At 46.2% G+C, this 20,947-nt stretch overlaps 1 protein-coding gene across 1 annotated transcript in view; it reads left to right on the top strand.

Moving 5' to 3' along the window:
- SPTBN1 (spectrin beta, non-erythrocytic 1) overlaps positions 1-20,947 on the top strand; it is a 110,742-nt gene that overhangs the window by 69,002 nt on the left and 20,793 nt on the right. The window contains 24 exon segments of the mRNA XM_079298526.1: positions 157-330; positions 911-1,002; positions 1,340-1,420; positions 2,101-2,216; positions 3,068-3,180; positions 3,776-3,960; positions 5,234-5,351; positions 6,617-6,775; positions 7,371-7,673; positions 8,406-8,559; positions 9,190-9,491; positions 9,493-9,620; positions 9,622-9,638; positions 9,641-9,791; positions 9,793-9,914; positions 9,917-9,996; positions 9,998-10,036; positions 10,038-10,057; positions 10,185-10,191; positions 10,193-10,320; positions 10,922-11,678; positions 11,892-12,094; positions 16,801-16,891; positions 20,271-20,417. Of these exon segments, the coding sequence (XP_079154652.1) occupies positions 157-330; positions 911-1,002; positions 1,340-1,420; positions 2,101-2,216; positions 3,068-3,180; positions 3,776-3,960; positions 5,234-5,351; positions 6,617-6,775; positions 7,371-7,673; positions 8,406-8,559; positions 9,190-9,491; positions 9,493-9,620; positions 9,622-9,638; positions 9,641-9,791; positions 9,793-9,914; positions 9,917-9,996; positions 9,998-10,036; positions 10,038-10,057; positions 10,185-10,191; positions 10,193-10,320; positions 10,922-11,678; positions 11,892-12,094; positions 16,801-16,891; positions 20,271-20,417 (3,687 nt within the window).

Below are 20,947 nucleotides of genomic sequence, written 5' to 3'. Positions count from 1 at the left end.
AAGATTCAAGGAGTGGTTGTGTCCCTGGAGTTTGAGGAGCAAATGCAGTGCTGCTGCCTGGAGTGGTGATGCACTGGGCTGAAGAGTGACAAACTCTGACTTTTCCCCCTCCCATCTACAGTAATAAATGTTTTTATTCTTGCTTTTACCTTCTAGCCTAAACCAACCAAAGGAAGGATGCGCATCCATTGCCTGGAGAATGTGGATAAAGCCCTCCAGTTCCTGAAAGAGCAACGAGTGCACCTGGAAAACATGGGATCTCATGATATTGTGGATGGGAATCACAGGCTGACACTTGGCCTCATTTGGACTATTATCCTGAGATTCCAGGTAGAGTTGTGTGCACACACACCTGTTGTGTGCTTTCCACGCCTGTTTGTCACAAACTTCACTTTGCATTTTAGGAGCAGAGTGTTCCAGGTGCTCCCAGCTGATGGGAGGGAGAGGTGCTTGGGAACCTGTCAGGATAAATCAGTCTCCAGGGTGGGAGTTTCCTGTGGGGAAATTAATATAACTTTATTTCTAAATCACTAATAAATGTGAAGCTCCAGTCTCTAGTCTAGATCCAGGAGGAAATGCTGCCCTGAGCTGCTCTCCATCAGCTGGTTATCCATAACCTGGCTGGCTGGCACTGACATGGATTAAAGGTGCTCACAGGAATTATTTTAGTGTCCCAGCTAAGGCTTGAGATTTCTTGTTTTCCAACATTGGTCTTTGCCCCCATTGAGAAAAGTCTGGGAAGTCCTTCTGCAGAAAGAATAACACATCCATATAATAAATATATAACTCATCACAAATAGCATAGTAATAAGCATTTAATAGCATTAATGTTGGTGTTTCCCAGCATTGTTTTCCAGAAAGGTAAAATGTTTTCTCAGAAAAATATTGAAGTCTTTTATGTTACTTTTAGATCCAAGATATCAGTGTTGAAACTGAAGACAACAAAGAGAAGAAATCTGCTAAAGATGCTTTGCTTTTGTGGTGCCAGATGAAAACAGCTGGGTGAGTGTGGATTAAGTTATTATCTCTGAAGTTCTTACACCATTTTGAGTTCTTACTGAAATAATTTTAAATGGGCAAATTAATCTCTACTTCAGTGGATTCAGAGAGAGGGAATTCAAGACAAGTGAGTTGATGTTTACAAATCAGAAAAGTCTGAATTTAAGATGTTAATGCTGGGTGATAAACACACCAATCTGATAATCCATGAATATTTATAGTAACATGCTGACTCTTTTTCACCCTGTTCTGAAGAAACAATGACTTAATGTCTCCCTGCTCTGCAGAGCTGCACTGGGGGCTCTGTATTAATTGCACTCTCCTTGTGTTTGTTCTGCAGGTATCCCAATGTCAATATCCACAACTTCACAACAAGCTGGAGGGATGGCATGGCCTTCAATGCACTGATCCATAAGCACAGGTACCTGTGGCTCAGTGGCTGCCCTGGCTTTGCAGCTCCCTTGCAGCTTGGTTTTAAAAATCTGTGAAGAGCAGGAAGCTGAAGAGTTGCTGAGAGTTTTACAGCAACTTGCCTTGTTTTGAGCTTTACAGCTCTTGTGATCATTGTGAGCTCGGCTGGGCAGCAGCTTCTCACACCCAAAGTCAAATCAGGCTGTGTTTGGTTTCAAGGGTATAAATTACACCTGTGATTATTTAGATTTGGTTTGCTTCTTGTACCTCAGTGAGTAACCCATGCCCAGGTCTGGAATTCGGGGGCAGGAGTGGGGGAGCACACCCAGGGCAGCCTGAGGGAAAGGAAATCCCTGCACAAGGATGGTGCCAGGCTGCCATGGCTGGGGATGCTGCTCATGGCAAGCTCAGGCAGAGTTATCCAGATGGATTCAAGGCTTCCAGGGGCATGAGGAGAGACTCAAGACCACAGCTTTGTTCTTCTCCCCTCCAGGGTCACCTTCCCTGCTGTTGAGCTCTGCCCTGTTCTGTCCCACAGCCAGGTCCTGCTGTGCCATGTGCTTCATTCATTAACACTGCTGGGAAATGCACAGGGCACGTGAAACCTTGGCCAGGGTTGTAGATTTTAGTTCATTTGAGGGTGGCTGCACTGTGCTTTGGGAAATCTAAAGAATTTTCCATCCTGTCTAGGCCTGATCTGATTGATTTTGACAAGCTGAAGAAATCAAATGCACACTACAATCTGCAGAATGCTTTTAACCTTGCAGAGCAGCACCTTGGTCTTACCAAGCTCCTGGACCCTGAGGGTAAGAATTCCAGCAGTTTCAGCACTTAAGGGCTCTTTCCTCCCACCCCTCCATGTCAGAGCACATCTCTGTGGCAGCTTTTTGTGTCCAAGAGAGCAGCTGGATGCTGCTGACTCACCTGGTGATACAGGCAGTGAGGGAAGGAGAGAATGGGAGATGTCTCCAGCAGCAAACTGAACAGCAGTAGCACAAGAGCCCTTAATCCTGTGTTTGTTTACTGCCATCTGACAAGTCTGTTGGCCTGGCCATTTGTCCATAAAGTCATTCCAGGCTTCCTTCTGAGAAGGAAGAGAAGCAGAGGAGCCAAGAAGCTTCAGCCCTTGCTTCTATGGGAGTGTGTGTGCTCCCAGTGCTGGGGCAGGAGCCTTTTGTGTCACAGGCCAGGAGTGATGTGTTTGGGCAAGTTTCTTCTTGCTTGTTTTCCAGTGCCTCAGAATTGCTGCAGGAGAGGAAATGTTTGGTTTTCCACCTGTATCTCTCAGATTCACCTGGACAGACATAGGTGTGAATTCCTCTCTCCAAATGCTGACGCAGCACTGAAGTTGTCAATTAGCAGTAGTTCTGTCAACTCACACAGACACCAGAGGAGTTGTTTGGCTGTGCACAAGCTGTGGCAAAGTCTGGGACTTGACTGCAAAGCCCAAAGTCCCCAAGCTTTAGCCCCAGTCCACACTACTGCCAGAACCAGTGCAAAGCTGCTCAGTTTACTTTTTATTAGGACACCAGCCTTAGGGACTGCACTGCCACTGAGCCCTTCTCTGAGTCCCCAATGCATCCTTGGTGCATCTGAGCTCTGTTGGTGTAACCCCTGCAGCCTCAGCATGCTGAGATAACTCTTGTTTGGTTTGCAGATATCAGTGTTGATCACCCTGATGAAAAGTCAATCATCACCTATGTGGTGACATATTACCACTACTTCTCCAAGATGAAAGCTTTGGCTGTCGAAGGAAAACGTATTGGAAAGGTCTGCAAGTTTAAATTATATAGTAACACAGCAGGTGAAACATTTCTGATGTTCTCTCCTCCTGGGTGTTGATTTTTTCAGAGTCTACTCTCTGGTGGTTTTTATTTTTTTGCTTTTGAATGTGTTTTGAATGTTAAATATTCCCATGTGACTATGAGGAGTAGTTAATTTCCAGCTGCCTCACATTAGAAAACACTTGGCTGGTTTATTTTTGCTTGGTAATTTTGCATCATTGCTACTTTTCCTTTCTCATTAACTGCTCCTCACCCTCTGGGCCCTCTGTCTCCTTGGAAAAGTCCCTCATTTAAAACATGAGCAATCATCCTCTGTCCTTCGGCAACATTGCCCCCGTCCTCACAGCTGGCAGACTGAACATGAATCCTTGTGTCAGCCTCAGCTCTGCCCCCCTATTGCTGTGGGATCTTGGGAATTTAGTGCTGAAAAATGCCAAGCTCTCATTCCTCAGGGATCCCAGCAGTGAGTACTCTGATTCACAACCCAAGTCTTCCAGCAGTTTCTTTTATGTGGCTTGTTGGATTTAAATGACTGAAGAGCACTGCCCTTGTGACTCATGTGTGTTGTGCTGCTGTTGCAGGTGCTTGACAATGCCATTGAAACAGAGAAAATGATAGAAAAATACGAGTCCCTGGCTTCTGACCTGCTGGAGTGGATTGAGCAAACCATTATCATCAACAATCGCAAATTTGCCAACTCCCTGGTTGGGGTGCAGCAGCAGCTGCAGGCGTTCAACACTTACCGCACAGTGGAGAAACCACCCAAGTGAGTTCAATCCCTGCTTAACACAACACCCAGTGGTCCTGTTGGCTTAGTCACTCATTGATTTTAAAAAAAAAACACAAAACATCCAAGTAATTTTAATTGTGGCTTAAGGATTTGTTTTCCTGAGCAAGCCCAGCTCTCATATTCCTGATTGGTACTCATTGATGTTGCTTGGGGCCCGTTTGCTTTGTGCTGTTCAGCGTGCAGATAATAACAACAGCAATGAGGAAAGCATGTCTCCCACAGGATCTGGGAGTCCTGGAAGCTGTCCCTGCCCTGGGATGCCTGTCTTATCACATGAGTGGCAATAGCATACCGTGGTAGTACAGTAATGTCACCACTCGTGCTTTTAATAGCAGTGGATAATACCAAAATGCTGCTATTAAAATATCCCTACTGCTTATCCAACATGAAGAGGAAGCATGTCTGGCTTTGTTAAACAGCTCTGCTTACTCAAACTGATACAAGCAAAACTGGGCAACTTATTACTGGAAAGCCTCTTTTAGCTTTGTGATATCAAATCTGTTTATTATTTTTTGTCTAATCTGAGTTCTAATGGATAATAATCACAACCCGAAACATTACAGGATCCAGACTTCTAAAACTGCAGACTATTCCCTAATGCCCCCAGAGTTTGTTTATTTCCCAGATGTACAACACAGGGAAAACAGTGGGAAGAGTTTATTGACTGCAGAGAGCTTTAAATAAAACTTCCATTTCTTGTGCTGATGATGTAAACTAGGACGGTGCACGTACTAGAATTGAAAAAAAGCCTTTTCCTGTCCCCTGAGGGGTTTAAATCCAAACACTCAGACAGCTGACTTCTGTGAAGTTGCTTTTGCTGTCTGCCTCAACTGGCTCCAGGGGAAGTGTGGGCTATTTCCAGGGCTCCCAGCTTCACACAAGATGGAGGTGTTTATGTGAATGTACCATTCACCATGTCAACATTTTAAACAAGTGCTTTATTATAGTTTAGTCAACTAAATTCAATATTTTATAGAAGTGCTCCCTGTGAGGGTGGGGAGGCCCTGGCACAGGATGCCCAGAGAAGCTGTAACTGCTCCATCCCTGGAAGTGTTCTAGATTGGGTGGGACAGGGCTGGGAGCAACCTGGGGTAGTGAAAATGTCCCTGCCCTGGCAGGGGGTGGAACTGGATGGGCTTTAAGGTCCTTTCCCACCCAAACCATTCTGTCAATCCATGATTCTGTGATTATACCTTAGCAGTAATGAAAGTTCAATTGTAACTCAATTCTCTTGCAAAATTTTGTTTAGATTTACAGAAAAAGGAAACCTGGAAGTGCTGCTTTTTACCATCCAAAGCAAAATGAGAGCCAACAATCAGAAAGTGTACATGCCAAGGGAGGGCAAACTCATCTCTGACATTAACAAGGTAAACTGAGCAGCTCCTCCCCTGTGACTCAGGATATTGCTGTTTTCTCTCAGAAAATTGGCAGAAAAGCATTTGTGATCTCCAGCCTTGATGTGGGGGCTGTAAAGGATGGGTGAGGTGGGGTGACCATTTCCTATAGCTCCATTTACTACCCTGAGCCAGGCCCTGGGTGTCCTCAGCATCTGTAGCCCCAGCTTCTGCTGCTGGGGCTGCCAGCCCTGCCTTGCCCCTCGTGGTGCTGGCTGTTGGGCAGATGTGACAGAAGGCAGCAGCAGTAGGGGCTGTGCCCTCCCCTTCACCTCCCAGTGCCCTGCCTGCATCCCTCTGGGATCCTGCAGCCTGTTCTGTGCTGCTGCAGCTGGCAGGGCAGGGCTGGGCACAGCAGAGCTGACAGGCTCTCTCGAGGATAACAAACAGCTTCAGCCTGGCAACTTCCTCCTTTGTGTTTGATCATGCTTGGCATTCCCAGAGCAGCTGTTGTGGGTGTCTGTGCCTTCATCCCAGGAGCAGCACACTGCTCAGCTCTCCTGGTTGACAGGAGGAAAGCCCAAAATAGTCGTGTTTCAGGCAATTCACATCTGTTTGGGTTTGGATTACTTTGTGTTCAATTGAGGATATTTTTATTGTCTGTAAGAAGATCTGAAAGGTGATTAGCTGACTTCCAACATGCTTCTAAGACTTCTGATTTTTGTAATATTATCATCATGCATATGTATAACTTCTGGCTTGAGGGCAAAAAGGACTTGTAAGCACCAGAAATAAGCGAATTCTCCAGTTGTTTTCTTTTCCAAAGTGTAATAAAGAACAGCAATTGTATGTTGATTTTGGAGGTGAGAGGCCATGAAGCTCTAATTCCCATTTCCTAAAGGAGGAAGATAGAATCTACTTATTTGGAAGTAGCACTCAGGAGATTTTATTTTTTTAAAAAAACACTTTCTCACGCATTCAATCCAGGTGGTTTCCTTAGGCTTTGTTGGGAAGGGGGTAAGAAAGGACGAGAGAAAATGCATCTGAGATAAACAGCTTGCTCAGAAATGACTGACTAAATTGAGAACAGATTTTAAGTCATGTGTTTATATTAGCAAACAAGGTGTAGGGCCAGCCAGTGCAAACTGGATTTATGGGCTTATAAATAATTGAACCAGTTTGGTGAAAGTTGCCTGTAGTGACTTCAGCCCTGATTTCATGCAAAGGAGATGGGATTTATCATAATCTTGTAAGAATGTGTTGTTTAGAAGCCATGTGTTTTCCCTCCACGTCTTCAGGCCTGGGAAAGACTGGAAAAAGCTGAACATGAAAGAGAACTGGCACTGCGAAATGAGCTCATCAGACAAGAGAAACTGGAACAACTTGCACGGAGATTCGATCGCAAGGCAGCTATGAGAGAAACTTGGCTGAGCGAAAATCAACGGCTCGTTTCTCAGGTGCTGCTCTCAGAAATTGTCTGGGTGGCTGAAATGGTTCCCATGAGTAATTACAGGATGCAGTTCTTGCAAGGAGAGTGTTTTCTTCCCTGTGCCTCATATTTTGCTACATCTATGTATGTGTGTATTTATTTATTGTGTTTAGTTACTCTATATATGTATGTACTGTACATCCTCTCTTTTATTACATTTGGGATTCCCTTCCTTGAACTTACCAGCCTGTGGTCAGGAGATTTGATGAGGACATAACTACCCACAGTCAAGATTTTCTTTATCTGAATATTTTGGTGAGTTCAGTGAAATTAGCCCAGGAGTTAATTTTATTGTTTAATATTAGAGATGATATTAGATTAGCCCCAGCCTAATCCTTATAGCCACGTGATTCTTCCCCCAGTGAATAATATCTATGATTTTATCAGTGGCTCTTTATTATCAGAGGCGTCTCTTGTTGGAAGAGGAAGACTCTCGGGAGCATTTTGAGGTCCCGGATTTGCCAACAAGTGTGTTTTGGCAAGTCAGAACCAACAGCAGAGGCTGAGCAGTGAGACTCTAGTCCTCAGCAGCCATTGCTGAAGGAGTGCCTATGTGTTTGCAGGACAATTTTGGCTTTGACCTCCCAGCAGTGGAGGCTGCCACGAAGAAGCACGAGGCCATCGAGACGGACATCGCGGCGTACGAGGAGCGGGTGCAGGCCGTGGTGGCGGTGGCCAAGGAGCTGGAGACCGAGAACTACCACGACATCAAGCGCATCACCGCCAGGAAGGACAACGTCATCCGCCTCTGGGAGTACCTGCTGGAGCTGCTGCGCGCCCGCCGGCAGCGCCTGGAGATGAACCTGGGCCTGCAGAAGATCTTCCAGGAAATGCTCTACATCATGGACTGGATGGACGAGATGAAGGTGGGTGGATGTCAGAGGTGCACCTGTCCTTTTCTGCCAAGTTTTCGGATGTGTTTTGCCCCTCTGGTTTAGTAGACAGGCCCAGAAGTGAATAAATTCCCTATGATTTGTTAACACTAAAGATTAAAAATAAGTAAGGAAAAAGAATGAGTTCACTTCTATAAAAAGCTACTTTCCAGCTTCATGTCTGTTTCATAGAGCCCAGAAGCTTAGGTCACAGTGCTTGGGTAAAGATGACTGATTTGGTGAAAAGGAATTAAATAATCTCTGTCCATCGTGATTTACGTGGGGAGCAAGTCACTTCGTCACCTCTCTGCTTTAAAAAGCTTGAATTTCTTCCTGTCTGTTCTCCTGGGATCTGGGGAGGGAAAGGACCACAACTTGTCCCTCAGCCAGCAGAACTTGGATGCTGTTGGAGGACAGAAAGCTGTGTGTGGCTCAGCAGGAGCTCCCAGCACCTGGGCTGAGTGCTGCATCTTGGCCCTGCTGAGCTAACTCAGCCTCTCAGCATCTCAGACTGAAAATTCATTAAAGACCAGTCAACTTCTTCATGGTGCCAGTGATTTCAAAAATGCTGGCTCAAATTTGTATCAGCCATGTCCCTACCTTTGGAATTTCTGTCCTTGTGGGCTTGGAGCTCCTCTGAGCTAGTGTATCAACAGATAACAGCACCTGGAGTCCCAAAGAAGCAAAAAGCCTTCAGCCTGTTTGACTCTTTCTCACTTTGTTCAGGTGCTTTTGCTGTCCCAAGACTATGGCAAACATTTGTTGGGAGTTGAAGACTTGCTGCAGAAACATGCTCTGGTAGAAGCTGACATTGCTATTCAAGCTGAGAGAGTGAGAGGGGTCAATGCCTCTGCTCAGAAGTTTGCCACTGATGGAGAAGGTAACCAGCACCCAACACACCCCTTGTATCTTAATTACCTGTGAGGTTATCTGTGAGACTCATTAGTTCTGCAAAATAAGTTAGCTGAATTCCTCACCAGAATGAGAGACTCCAGCTCCATTGGTTCCTTCTGTACTCAGAGTATCAATGATTCATTTGTCCAGGAAGCTGCTCAGGAATTGAGTGTGGCACTGTGCTGCCTTGCACTCCTCACCAGCAGCTGCCTGGCTTTGCAGAGGTCACCACGGTTCCCCATGCTGTGTTCCTAATGCAGACATTCACACAGATTGTAGGACCCAGTCTGATGGTGTCCCAATTTATCCAGAAAGGGAGCAATTCCCTAGAACCCAGTGCTGTTAGCTAGAGTATATGATGTCCATTTTGTGCAGCTGTGTAATCTGAATTCAGTGAATTTTGTCTCACTGGAAACAGTCATGAATATCTTTCCTTTTGAGGTTATTTTTGTTTTTGGGAAGAACAGCATTTTCTGATGTGTGGTGGAGCTTGAACACTTCCCACTCACTTTCCTTAGACTGTGGATTCTTTCATGTGAAGCTGAGCACGCAGGGGCTCAGAGCTGTGGGATGGAGTGAGCAGCCCAGCTGGTAACACCGTTCTCTGTCCGAGCAGGTTACAAGCCCTGTGACCCGCAGGTGATCAGGGACCGCGTGGCTCACATGGAGTTCTGCTACCAGGAGCTCTGCCAGCTGGCGGCCGAGCGCCGCGCGCGCCTCGAGGAGTCCCGGCGCCTCTGGAAATTCTTCTGGGAAATGGCTGAGGAGGAAGGCTGGATCAGGGAGAAGGAGCAGATCCTGTCATCCGATGACTACGGGAAGGACCTAACCAGCGTCGTCCGACTCTTGAGTAAGCACAAAGCGTTTGAGGACGAGATGAGCGGCCGCAGCGGCCACTTTCAGCAGGCGATTAAAGAAAGAAGAAGACATGATAGCGGAAGAGCATTTTGGGTCTGAGAAGATCAGAGAAAGGATTAAGGACATCCGGGAGCAGTGGGCTAACCTGGAGCAGCTGTCTGCCATCAGGAAGAAGCGTCTGGAGGAGGCCTCTCCTTCACCAGTTCCAGGTGACGCTGACGATATCGACGCGTGGATGTTGGACATCCTCAAGATTGTGTCCAGCAATGACGTTGGCCACGACGAATATTCCACTCAGTCCTTGGTGAAGAAGCACAAAGACGTGGCCGAGGAGATCGCGAGCTACCGGCCGACCATCGACCCTGCACGAGCAGGCCAAGGCCCTGCGCAGGAGCACGACCGAGTCTCCGGATGTGCAGGGCAGGCTGTCCGGGATCGAGGAGAGGTACAAGGAGGTGGCTGAGCTGACCCGGCTGCGCAAGCAGCCCTGCAGGACACCCTGGCTCTCTATAAGATGTTCAGTGAGGCTGATGCTTGTGAGCTTTGGATCGCCGAAAAGGAGAAGTTGGCTGAACAATATGCAGATTCAGATGAAGCTGGAGGACCCTGGAAGTGATCCAGCACAGGTGAGCGTGCCTTTACCAGGAAGTCTTGGGGAATACTGGGTGGACATGTTTTAACCCCAGCTTGCCTGTGGCTCATATTCTCTAATGCCTGAGGGACTCTTGTGTTTGTTGTTTTCCCCCACTCCAGGTTTGAAAGGCTTGGAGCCAGAAATGAACAACCAGGCATCTCGTGTGGCCGTGGTGAACCAGATTGCCAGGCAGCTGATGCACAGCGGCCACCCCGGCGAGAAGATCAAAGCACAGCAAGATAAACTCAACACAAGGTGAGCGAAAGCCTCGTGCTCAGGACATCACACCAGCTGGAAAAGTATGGTGGGGTCATTTTGTTTTTCTTAAGTAGGATGTTTTTCAGATATTCTGATGCTCTTACCTGAAGTATCTTCAAGGTAGGCCTTTAAAGCTTCAAAGGGAAAGAGTGTGCCTTTCAAATACTTGATTATCAGGTGGAGTTTTGCTCTTGACTTAATCAGGCCCTGATGTGTGTCAGTACCTGTTTTGAGAGCTGGGAAATTGACTGTAATACTTGCTATGATAAAAAAGAAATCAATGTAGTTTTGCGTTAAACTCCCTCGTTTTTTTAGCTTCAGAATAAACCAAGGGAGTGTGAAACGTTGATGTAACTGCCAATTTTTCACTGAGGAAAAATTACACCGGTGTGTGGTACTTGTCACATTCTAATACCACACATATCTGGGTTAATGAATTGCTTTGCTAGAAGCACTGATTGGGTGTGGGAAGGACTGAGAAAACCCTGAGTAGCTGGGTTTACCAAGCTGCTGAGAACAGCTGCTCACTCAGCAATGCTGCCACATCCTTTTCCCACAAATCTCAATTTCTGTGCTCTCCTCTCCTCACACATTTCAGGTGGAGCCAGTTCAGAGAACTGGTAGATAGGAAGAAGGATGCTCTGCTCTCTGCTCTGAGTATCCAGAACTACCACCTTGAATGTAATGAGACCAAATCCTGGATCAGGGAAAAGACCAAAGTGATTGAATCCACACAAGACCTGGGTAACGACCTGGCTGGAGTGATGGCCTTGCAGAGGAAGCTGACGGGCATGGAACGGGACCTGGTGGCCATCGAAGCCAAGCTCAGCGACCTGCAAAAGGAGGCAGAGAAGCTGGAATCAGAGCATCCTGACCAGGCACAAGCCATCCTGTCACGGCTTGCAGAGATCAATGATGTGTGGGAGGAGATGAAGACCACCCTGAAGAACCGGGAAGAGTCCCTGGGAGAGGCCAGCAAGCTGCAGCAGTTCCTGAGAGATCTGGATGACTTCCAGTCCTGGCTCTCCAGAACACAGACTGCAATTGCCTCCGAGGACATGCCCAACACCCTGACAGAGGCTGAGAAGCTGCTCACTCAGCACGAGAATATCAAGAACGAGATCAACAACTACGAGGAAGATTATCAGAAGATGAGGGACATGGGTGAGATGGTGACACAAGGGCAGACTGATGCTCAGTACATGTTCCTGCGCCAGCGCCTCCAGGCTTTGGACACCGGCTGGAATGGCTTCACAAAAGTGGGGGAGAACAGGCAAAATCTCCTTTCCCAGTCTCATGCCTACCAGCTGTTTCTCAGAGATACCAAGCAAGCAGAAGCTTTCCTTAATAACCAGGCAAGTGGTCAAGATATACCTGACTTCATTTCTGCAGGTTGGCACTGTGTACTGCAAGCAATTAACAAAGTCTATTGGCAGGAGAGTCACGAGCAGACAAATTGCCCTTTTCTAATTGTATTTTACTTCAGACTGTTTCTGGGGAGATGTCTGTTGTTGGAGCAACAGCATAGCCTGGTGTAACAATTTTCTCTCTGATTTCTTTAATCCCAGGAGTATGTTCTGGCACACACAGAGATGCCAACTACCTTGGAAGGAGCAGAAGCTGATATAAAAAGCAGGAGGATTTTCATGACCACCATGGACGCCAATGAGGAAAAGATCAATGCAGTTGTGGAGACAGGCAGGAGGCTCGTTAGTGATGGGAACATTAACTCTGATAAAATCCAGGAGAAGGTGGACTCTATTGATGACAGGTAAGGGCAGAACGATGGTACAATGCAGCTGTTCCTCCTTTCATTCTGTTCTCTGAGAGATGCCCTTTTACCAGGATTCAAAGGCAAAGTAACAGCTTAGAAAATGTCTGTTTCCTTTTTCTTGTGGAAAAAATAGGGGGACTGTCACTGTTTCAATACTGTGCCAGGCTAATCTTAGTTAAACAAAACCTCTCTCACTTTCTAGAGGCAGGTAATTGAGCTCCCTACCCAGAGTCTGGCTGTGAAGTGTTGCTGTGTAGTTCTGAGTGTGAGCAGACTCGATGTTCTGCTGGGAACTGTAGCAGTTGGCTGTGTCTGGTTCCACAGGTCTCAGTTTCCTCTGCTGCCCCCAAGCTGGTGTAATTACAATAACGTGTTCCTGTCCTTCCTCTGGAGAAGGAATGTGGCTCTTCAAGGGTGTAATTGGCATTGCACCCAACCCCACCCCCTCGACTTTGATCATCTCTTCCAGCTTGTCTGGCCCTCTGAGATCAGATTAGGAAGCACTGGTACAAGTGTGTCCTTTCATCCCAGAACAAGTCCTTCTCTTTCTCTCTCTGGCTGTGGCACGGATGCTATAGAACATTAAAGTTTCTTTTTCTTTTGAAACCAAATGTTCAGTTTTGATGGCTGTTGTGCTTTCTGCTTTTGGTTTGGATAACAGTGGAATCTTTCAAGGCACTGTTTTCAGAGCAAGCAGTGAGCAATGAAATGTCACTGATGACCCTCCCATCAGACTTGCATCCCCCCCACAGCTGGTAAGCTCAGAGCTCTCCAGGTGCCTTCGTCTCCCGGAGAAACTGCACTGAAGTAGATCAGCAAATCTCTGGGCAGAGATGTCCCACTGTGTGTGCACCCACTTTAGCCATGCCTCATGACTTCAGGAAAGGCAGCTCTTCCTGTTCCCAGGGCTTGCTGAGGGCCTCTGGCAGCTGAACCCCTAGGGTACCCCGTGTTTCCATTCTCTCTCTCTCACCAGTTTGGCTCTAGATCCCAGAGAGAATCTGCAAAGGCCAGGAGGAGGAGATTGTGTGAAAGCAATCAAGGGGACAGATAGGAGAGTGATTTTCCTTACTCACCCTCTCTAAGGGCCCTCTTCTCTAAGTTTTCCCAGCCACTTAGGAAAGCAGGAGAGCTTGATCCCAGCCTTCTGGTCAGGTGTCCTCTTTTTGCAGCTTTTGGAATATTAAGAGAAAGGATCCAAGGACATCATAGCAAATGGCCAGCTGCATCTTGCAGCCCTGTCTGCAGTGGCTGAGTGGGAGAGAGCTTCAGCCCATGTGCTGTGTGCTGTGCAGAGGCTCTGGTGGCTGTCACCCCAGTGCAGCTGCTCCTCTGTGCCCCTGTCCCTGCTGTCCTGCCCAGGGGACGTGTGCTGGAGTTCCTACTGGAGCTGAGCATTTCCTCAATTCCAGAGCTATTTCTGCCGAGTGCTGCAAACACCATCCTGTGTGCTGCTATCCAGGAAATCCCTGTGACTGCTCCCCAAGTCTGGGGGGCTGATAAGGCTCCAGAACAAAGCCCTGGGGCTGCCTGCACTGGGAGGGGTAGCAAAGGAAGCCTCTTTGCTTTCACTAAAGTGGCTCTCCCAGCCCAGCTCCACCTGGATGTCTGACAAAGGACCAAAACAAACAAGCACAAGTATGTGCAGTGGCTCCATACTTCCCATAGGGAGCTCTTTGTAGTTTCTGGTATTGTTCAGAGTGGGGTTTGCAGTTGTGCTTTTGAGCAGTTCCTAAGGAGACCCCACTGGCCCTGGTGCAGCAGACAGGCCCTGCTCTGGGGTGGTTCCCATCTCAGTAGGGATGGCACAAGGGAGAGCAAAGTGCAATAGGAAAGAAACACTTCAGCACAAGGTTTCAGTGCAGTTCACAAGCAAGAATGAATGGGCACAAGGACATGGAGTAAGAGTGAGGGAAGGGTTTGCATCAAGCTGTCACCAGCTAGCTTTTCCAGCTGGGGAAAAAGCTGGGTCTCCCTGTGCAGCTGTCCCTGCTTGGGTGACTTCTGCTGCTCTGAAGCATTTCCTCCTCCATTTTCTCTTGGAAGAATGTTGGGGAACTGACCCTCACCATGTGCCTGCTCATGGCCTCAGATTCTGCAAGGGAGATGTAGTCTAAAGAGAGGGGCAGATCTGGCACAAGTTGTGATCTGAGCCAGTTTTACATCTACTTTTTTGTATTTGTGCAACTTTCTGCTCAACAGAGAACAGAAGTAAGTTTTGTTCTTGCCCATTCAGAAGGGAGAGTGCCTCATTTGCTGGAGCAATGAAAGAAGCTAAAACTGCCTTTCATATATCTCAGGATTCCTAGCAGGCAGCTGCATTCACACTATGTGTAAGATTTATTATTTCTGCACAGGCTTTGAAACCCACAGGCTTACAGTTAAACCACAAGTGGTTTTGTCAGTTTTCAGCACTGTCAGCATTCTCAGGGGCCTCTGGGAGTCAGCTTGGGGACACCAGGCAAATTCTGGAATAATTGGTGTCAGACACCTCCTTGTGCTGAACAGATCTTACACTTATGGTGTAAGTCATATGTGTGATACAGAATTCAAAACCATTCTAAATAACTATAGAGCAAACTATTCTTCTTCCACAAACTGTTCTAGCAAATTAGTTAGAAGCAGTCATTGACAGCCTTAAGTGTGAATTCTTTAAAAGAATTTGGGGATATTTGAACATGGAGTTAATAATATTTAGGTACAGCTAGTCTGGAGCAGGAGAACAGACTAAACAACTACTTAAAATCCTTTATTCCCATAAAGAAGTCAGTGATGAAAACACAGGAATTCCTGTCTGTTCCGGCAGTGCCCATCCTCAAACTGCTTCTACTTTGTTATGGTTCAGCCCTGTTCTTCAGAGAAAACTCATTGTCCATTCTCACTCCAGGTCATCTTGAACAAAACAGCCTTGTACGGTTATGTAGCTCTAAGCACCAAAGTTCATATTTGTTATGCTATGCCATCATTTGTTTGATATCCCTGCATGGTTTCCTTCAAAGTCCTTCTACTCAGTACTTCCAACACTCCATGGGAGATATTTTATTAGCTTTTTTTAAATTGGAGTTTTCTCAACATAAGAACTTCTGTACTTATCTTAAATCTATTCAAGCACTGTGAAAGTTCTCTTTTAAACTTCATAACTTGTGTCCTCTCCAGAGTACATGAGTCTGTAATGTAATCTCTGAAATCAGCCTGATAAAATCACCCAAGCAGTTCTTTGCTTCATTTTAACAACCTGAGTAATGCAGTGTGTTTGCCCAGGCATATAAAAGAAAGTGGAATCCAACCCAGGGATGTTTGCCTCATTAGAGAGGTTTTTCCTAAGGCACAGTTTGTGTCTTTTCCTTTGTGTTCCCTCTCTCAGAACTTCAGCCTCACCTGGGCTTGGACTCCAGGCTCTTGCTTTGATGGTTCCATGTGTCTTCCTTGCCATGCAATCTATAAATCATTTTCTTGACTGCACCTTCAGAGCTGCTGCTTGCTTGGTTGGCTGGAGGCAGATGTTGAGGCCAAAGCAAAGCAAATTGTAGTCCTGTAAATGCTTTTCTCCTATTCCTCTGCCTACAGACCTTTTGCTTTTCTAGAAAATGTAACTCCAATATTCCTTGTGTTTCTGAAGTCACTAAATTGGTGCCAGAGAGCTTGCTGTGGTAACTTACTGCAGACCAGGAAAAGTGGTGTCATAATCCAGTTGTCATCAACATGTAATTTATGGTATTCTGGGGTATCATGAGTCTCTGGAGATCTCTGCTAACATGGATTTATTTAGCTTTTGCCAGCATGTGCTGAGCTCATCTTATAAATTGCCACCCTTTAAAATAATTTCCAACTCTCAATCCATATTTATCTTATTACAAATGGCAGCAATATTTCACTTTAAACCCCTGTACAGTGCAATAGGAGTAAGCCTAGCACAATGAGCAGTAAATAAAAATTATCTTCTTTACTCTGTCTCTTCCTTGTAAATTGCCTCATAAATAATAAAAGGATGGGAGGACAGGGATAACTACTCCAAATGAAGCATTTTTAAGAACATGCCCAGAGGTACCTTGAGAATCAGCCCCATTCCATTTGCAGGACCCACCACAACCATGGACTGCCAGAGTGACTCATCCTTCAAGGGGCAAATGGTGCTGGATCAAATTAGGGCTTCTGGATTAACCTTTCCTTTTCTTCTGGCTGCTCTTAAACACCCTGAAAAAACATGTTCCAAGTGCATAAAGCTTCTGTGTGCAGAACCACACAGCCCTGGGGAGGCTCTGTGGGCCAGCCCAGCTGTGAGCAGGACAAGGAGGTGCTGAGTGTGTTTTGCAAAGAACACTCCAGCAGGTGCACCCTGCAAGTGGTACAAGCTCATCTTACTGGTACAATTTGCAGCTTTCTTATGTTTTTTGGCAAACAGCCTGAACTCTCCTGGGGCTTGAAATGAGTGGGCCAAATTCTGTCCATCACACATTGTGAAACCCTGCTGATTTCAGAATGTTCTCTGTGTATTTAATGGGTCACAAAAACAAGGAGATGCTGAACTTCAGCGAGCCCATTAAATTACACACTCCAAAATGTCCTTTGAAAGGCAGCAAAGGACACACACCACAAACTTAGCAGCACCTGTAGTCCAAAGAGGCTCCAGAAACCAGTAGTGACAGTTTTTAATGAAATGCCTATTTAATTTCCTTTCTCTATTGTTTTGTTTTCCTGACCAGACATAGGAAGAACCGTGAAGCAGCCAGCGAACTTCTGATGAGACTGAAAGATAACAGGGATCTCCAAAAGTTTCTTCAGGATTGCCAAGAGGTAAATCATGCCCTTTCACTTTTATTGCTGAAAGCTGCATCCTGCAGAAGAGCATTCTTACTCCATATTTTATTTCAAGTGATTTCTAGTAAACATTAGTCAGAGGAATAGGAGGTCAAGAATAAAAAAGGAGCAAGATTAAGCTGTGTCATTTATGTGTGATTTACCTGATGGTTCACATGTGTTTAAAATCATTAAGTATTATAACATTTGAAAAAAAGAAATTCTTTCCAGATTTTCTAATCACTTACACAGGCTGTTTACACTGAAGACAACATTTTAAAGTTTGGAATACTCTTGTTACTAGCACAAGGAATTAATCAAGTAATTTTCAGGTTATTTCATGGAGTACTGGCAGATAATAAAGAGCTTTTCCTGTGAGGTTTTGATCATAAACTGGGCAAGTGGTATTTGCTGCTTGGTTGCCTGGATTCAATCTGTTTCCCAGCATTGCATAACCTGCCCATGAGCTTGCCTTCAATTGCTCCTTCCATGGTAGTTAAAACATGACAGATTAGCAAAAATTCTGCTGTTATTAGCAGCAGCCTCTTCCTTCCTCTGTGACAGCTGCAGTACAAAGATCCCCTGGCTCTCGGGGCTCTCCTGGCCTCAGTGTCAGTGTGGGTGTGTTCCCCAGGATCTGGTTTTTCCCCTATATCACTGGAAGAAAAGGGAAAGCATAAAAGCTCTGGTGTTGGCTGCCTGGATACCTTTCCTCTGCCTTGTTTCTCTCAGCCACTAAAACATGGATGTCTCGACTGCACATTACCCAAATGTCAGGGCTTTCTCCAATCCTCTTTGAGAGGACATTAGCTTTGCTGATAATTGAAGGGCTGTTCCCTGAGGATTTCTGTCAGTGTGGGTCCTGCTGACACCTCTGTTGGGCTGGGGGTTTGTGATGGAGCAGCACTGTCCTGAGGGGTGGAAGGCAGCCAAGGCAACACCTCCCCCTTGGCTTTTTCCTTAGCACTGCCTGTGAAGCTGGGAGTTGTTAGGGAGCAGCTTGGAGCCAGTCCCCACTTCACCCAGCAATGATCCTTTGGCCTTCCTGCCCACTGTTGCCTTGGAGACATTTCCCATCTGTGTGTAACTGAGGAAAGGCAGAGTGTTTTCTGCAGCCCCTCCCTTCCCAGGGCAGCCACCTTGTCACTGTCACCCCGTGCTGAGATGTTTGAGAGTGTGGCCTCCTGCCCTTCCCTCCTTCCTGCAGAGCCAGGCACTCCTGAGCAGTGGGGTCATGCTCCTCTCAGCAGCCCAGCAGTGATAAAGCCCCTCTGGGTCACAGATGAGAGAAAACAGCAGGTTTTGTTGTTGTGAGGAGTCAGAAACACTGTCACAGGTTAGTCCTGGGGCACTGCTCTTCTGACTGTTTCTTGCACTCATCAATATGAATATTAAATAAATTTACTGAGTGAATGAAACAGTGACAGGAGATGTGATAAATGTTGCCATTTAGTTTTTCTCTCTCAGCTCACCTTGGAGGAGTTTACAGCTGACCTTCCCTCTGAGTGCTTGGAAGTCCCAGCACTGTCTGGGCTCATTTCTCCAGGGACTTGGTGAAAGCTCTTGGCAAGACTCTGCTCTCTGAAGTTTCTGTCCCGGGGTGTGCTGGCAGGATTTGCCATGTGAGCCTCCCTGCAGGAGAGGCTGCCAGCTTGGCTCAGCAGCACTCAGAGCCCTTTCCCCTTGCCTTGCCTCTGCCCCAGGTTCACAAGGGTTTGTCTCTGCATTTCCCTTCCTTCCTGCTGGGTTGGCACTGCAGAGTGGCAGCCAAGAGCTGCCAGGGGCTGTGAACAGGTGCACAGGGTGGGAGGAAGCCTCATCCTGTCCTGGCCTTAACAACTTCTGGAGAAATAAATACTCCAAGTGTCATTTTGAGGCAGTTTAGGGAGCTGTATAATTTTCCAAAAATCTACTTTCACACTCAGGGTACTGACTTTTAGAGCCTGCAGTGGTTGCAAAACCCAGATTTTAGCAGTGAGCCCTTAAGTACTTTCTCTGCATTTCTGTGCTCTGAGGGGTTTATCCCAAGAGGCCCTGGCTGTGAACCACATGTTGTCCCTGTCTTGCCTTCCCCCAGCTGGTAACAGGAATGATCCAGCCTCTCCTTGAGAAGCACTTTTAAATCCCCAGAAGCCTTAATGCTGTGGCTGAGTAAAAGCAAACAGTGAAAGCCAAGCAGTGCAATTTGCAGAGCAGAGCAGCTGTCTCCTCCCCAGAAAGGCAGGAGTAAAACCACTAATTCTGGGTTATATCCTAATCTCCATGTAGCCTTTGACTGTTCAGCAGCCCAGTAGCCTGTTCTAATGTAAACTTCTGCCTACAGAGCTCTTCACTAACATGAGCATTTTTCTGTTCAGACTTGATGGGAAAATCCATTGAGGAGTTTCTCTGATTGCTCTGGTAACTTTTCCCTTTTTGGGAAGGAGTCCATTTAAGGGGCAAATAAAATTTTAAGGGGCAGGTGAAAAGAGGCTCATGAGGGATCAATGGAATTTGTTGCCCTGTGTCCTGAGCACACAGCAGAGGCCTCTGCTCCTCTTCTTTGTGGGCTGCTTGCTCACCCAAGTGCTGTTCTAGAAACCAAGCTGAGATTTGTTTTGACATTTTCCGCTCTAAATATGCAGAAAATGGACCTTTTCAAATTCCATAAACATTCCTGTGAATGTGGTTTTTATCCACACCTCAGGGATAGATGAAGCAGTCAGACTCACCCTGAGAGGAAATGTGGTGTTGGCTGCTAGGATCATTTTCACATTCCATTTGCACTTGGCAAATCAACTGTCTCTTAAAGTATTGGTTTTCTCTAGTGGTGATATGGAAATTGTCCCCAGTGCCTTTGTATTTGCTGAAAATCAGGCAGAAAACAGTCTTGGATTTTATATAATGGGAAAAGGAAAGTCTCCAGTACCAAAACACTCCTGGAGATTGGATAAATAAACAAATTGCTTATGTAAATCTATACAGAGAAAAGACTGAGGGGGAAAGGTACAAATGTGCTGTGAATTAATGGTAAAAAGCAATATCTAACAACCTCCACAAAACCATCTGACCAATAAGTAGGACATGTCCCTGTTTCTCTTGCTGCTGAGCTGGGTGAGATCTGTGTGTTTGATTTTGCTTATCACAGAGATGATTCCTTTCTGCTTGAATCAAGGGTTATTTATGCACTGGAGATGGATGTTAGAACTGAACTGTTAAAGAGGCAGATCTTTGACTGAGCCCTGAGTAAATCCCTGAATTTATTAAATCCCTGAGCAGTCTCTGAATCTCACACAGCTCTTCTGCAGAGGCATCTCTTGTTCCTTGATCTGGAGGCATTTGGCATGATCTCACACCAGGAATGTTTCCTCACACCCCCATGTATTTTCCTTTCCAGCTCTCCCTCTGGATCAATGAGAAAATGCTCACAGCCCAGGATATGTCCTATGATGAGGCAAGGAACCTGCACAGCAAGTGGCTGAAGCATCAGGCATTCATGGCAGAGCTTGCATCCAACAAAGAGTGGCTGGAGAAGATTGAAAAGGTAAGTAATGAACATCTGGAAAATGCCCTTATCTTTGTCCAGGGTGGTTGTGCCCAGAGATGGGATCTGCTCCTCTGCAGAGCTGGTCCTTAAATCACCCCTCAGCTGAGGCTAAAGGAGATTTCTGGTGCATTGTGTCTCCATCCAACCCATTTTATTCCTCACTGATATTTAAGGTCTTTCATCCAAGGCATTCACTCAGACACTGGCAAAGGTGCCAGTTTAGTTTTGTCTAGTCTTTCCTATCTGCCAGAATGAAGGCATAGTCTAAATTTCATACTCAAAGGGTAAGTGGGGTAAATGTTGGGGTTTGAGCCAATGAAGTAGAAGCACTTCCCAGGAAATAACAGAATATGGGGAATAGCTGAGTTTATTCTTCTGTGCTGCTAAGCTGGCTTTCATTCATTCAGAACTATAACCAAACTGCCTTTCCCCATGAAAATTAGGGCATGAGGTAAAGAACATCCAGTTTTGTGATTAATTAAGATTCACAGCTCTGTATCAAGTTTTTTTAAGCCTTAATACGCTGT

This window comes from Erithacus rubecula, assembly GCF_903797595.1.
Source record: "Erithacus rubecula genome assembly, chromosome: 2".
NCBI lineage: Eukaryota > Metazoa > Chordata > Aves > Passeriformes > Muscicapidae > Erithacus > Erithacus rubecula.
The sequence above is the reverse complement of the archived record's forward strand: the minus strand, read 5'-3'. Positions and strand labels throughout refer to the sequence as shown.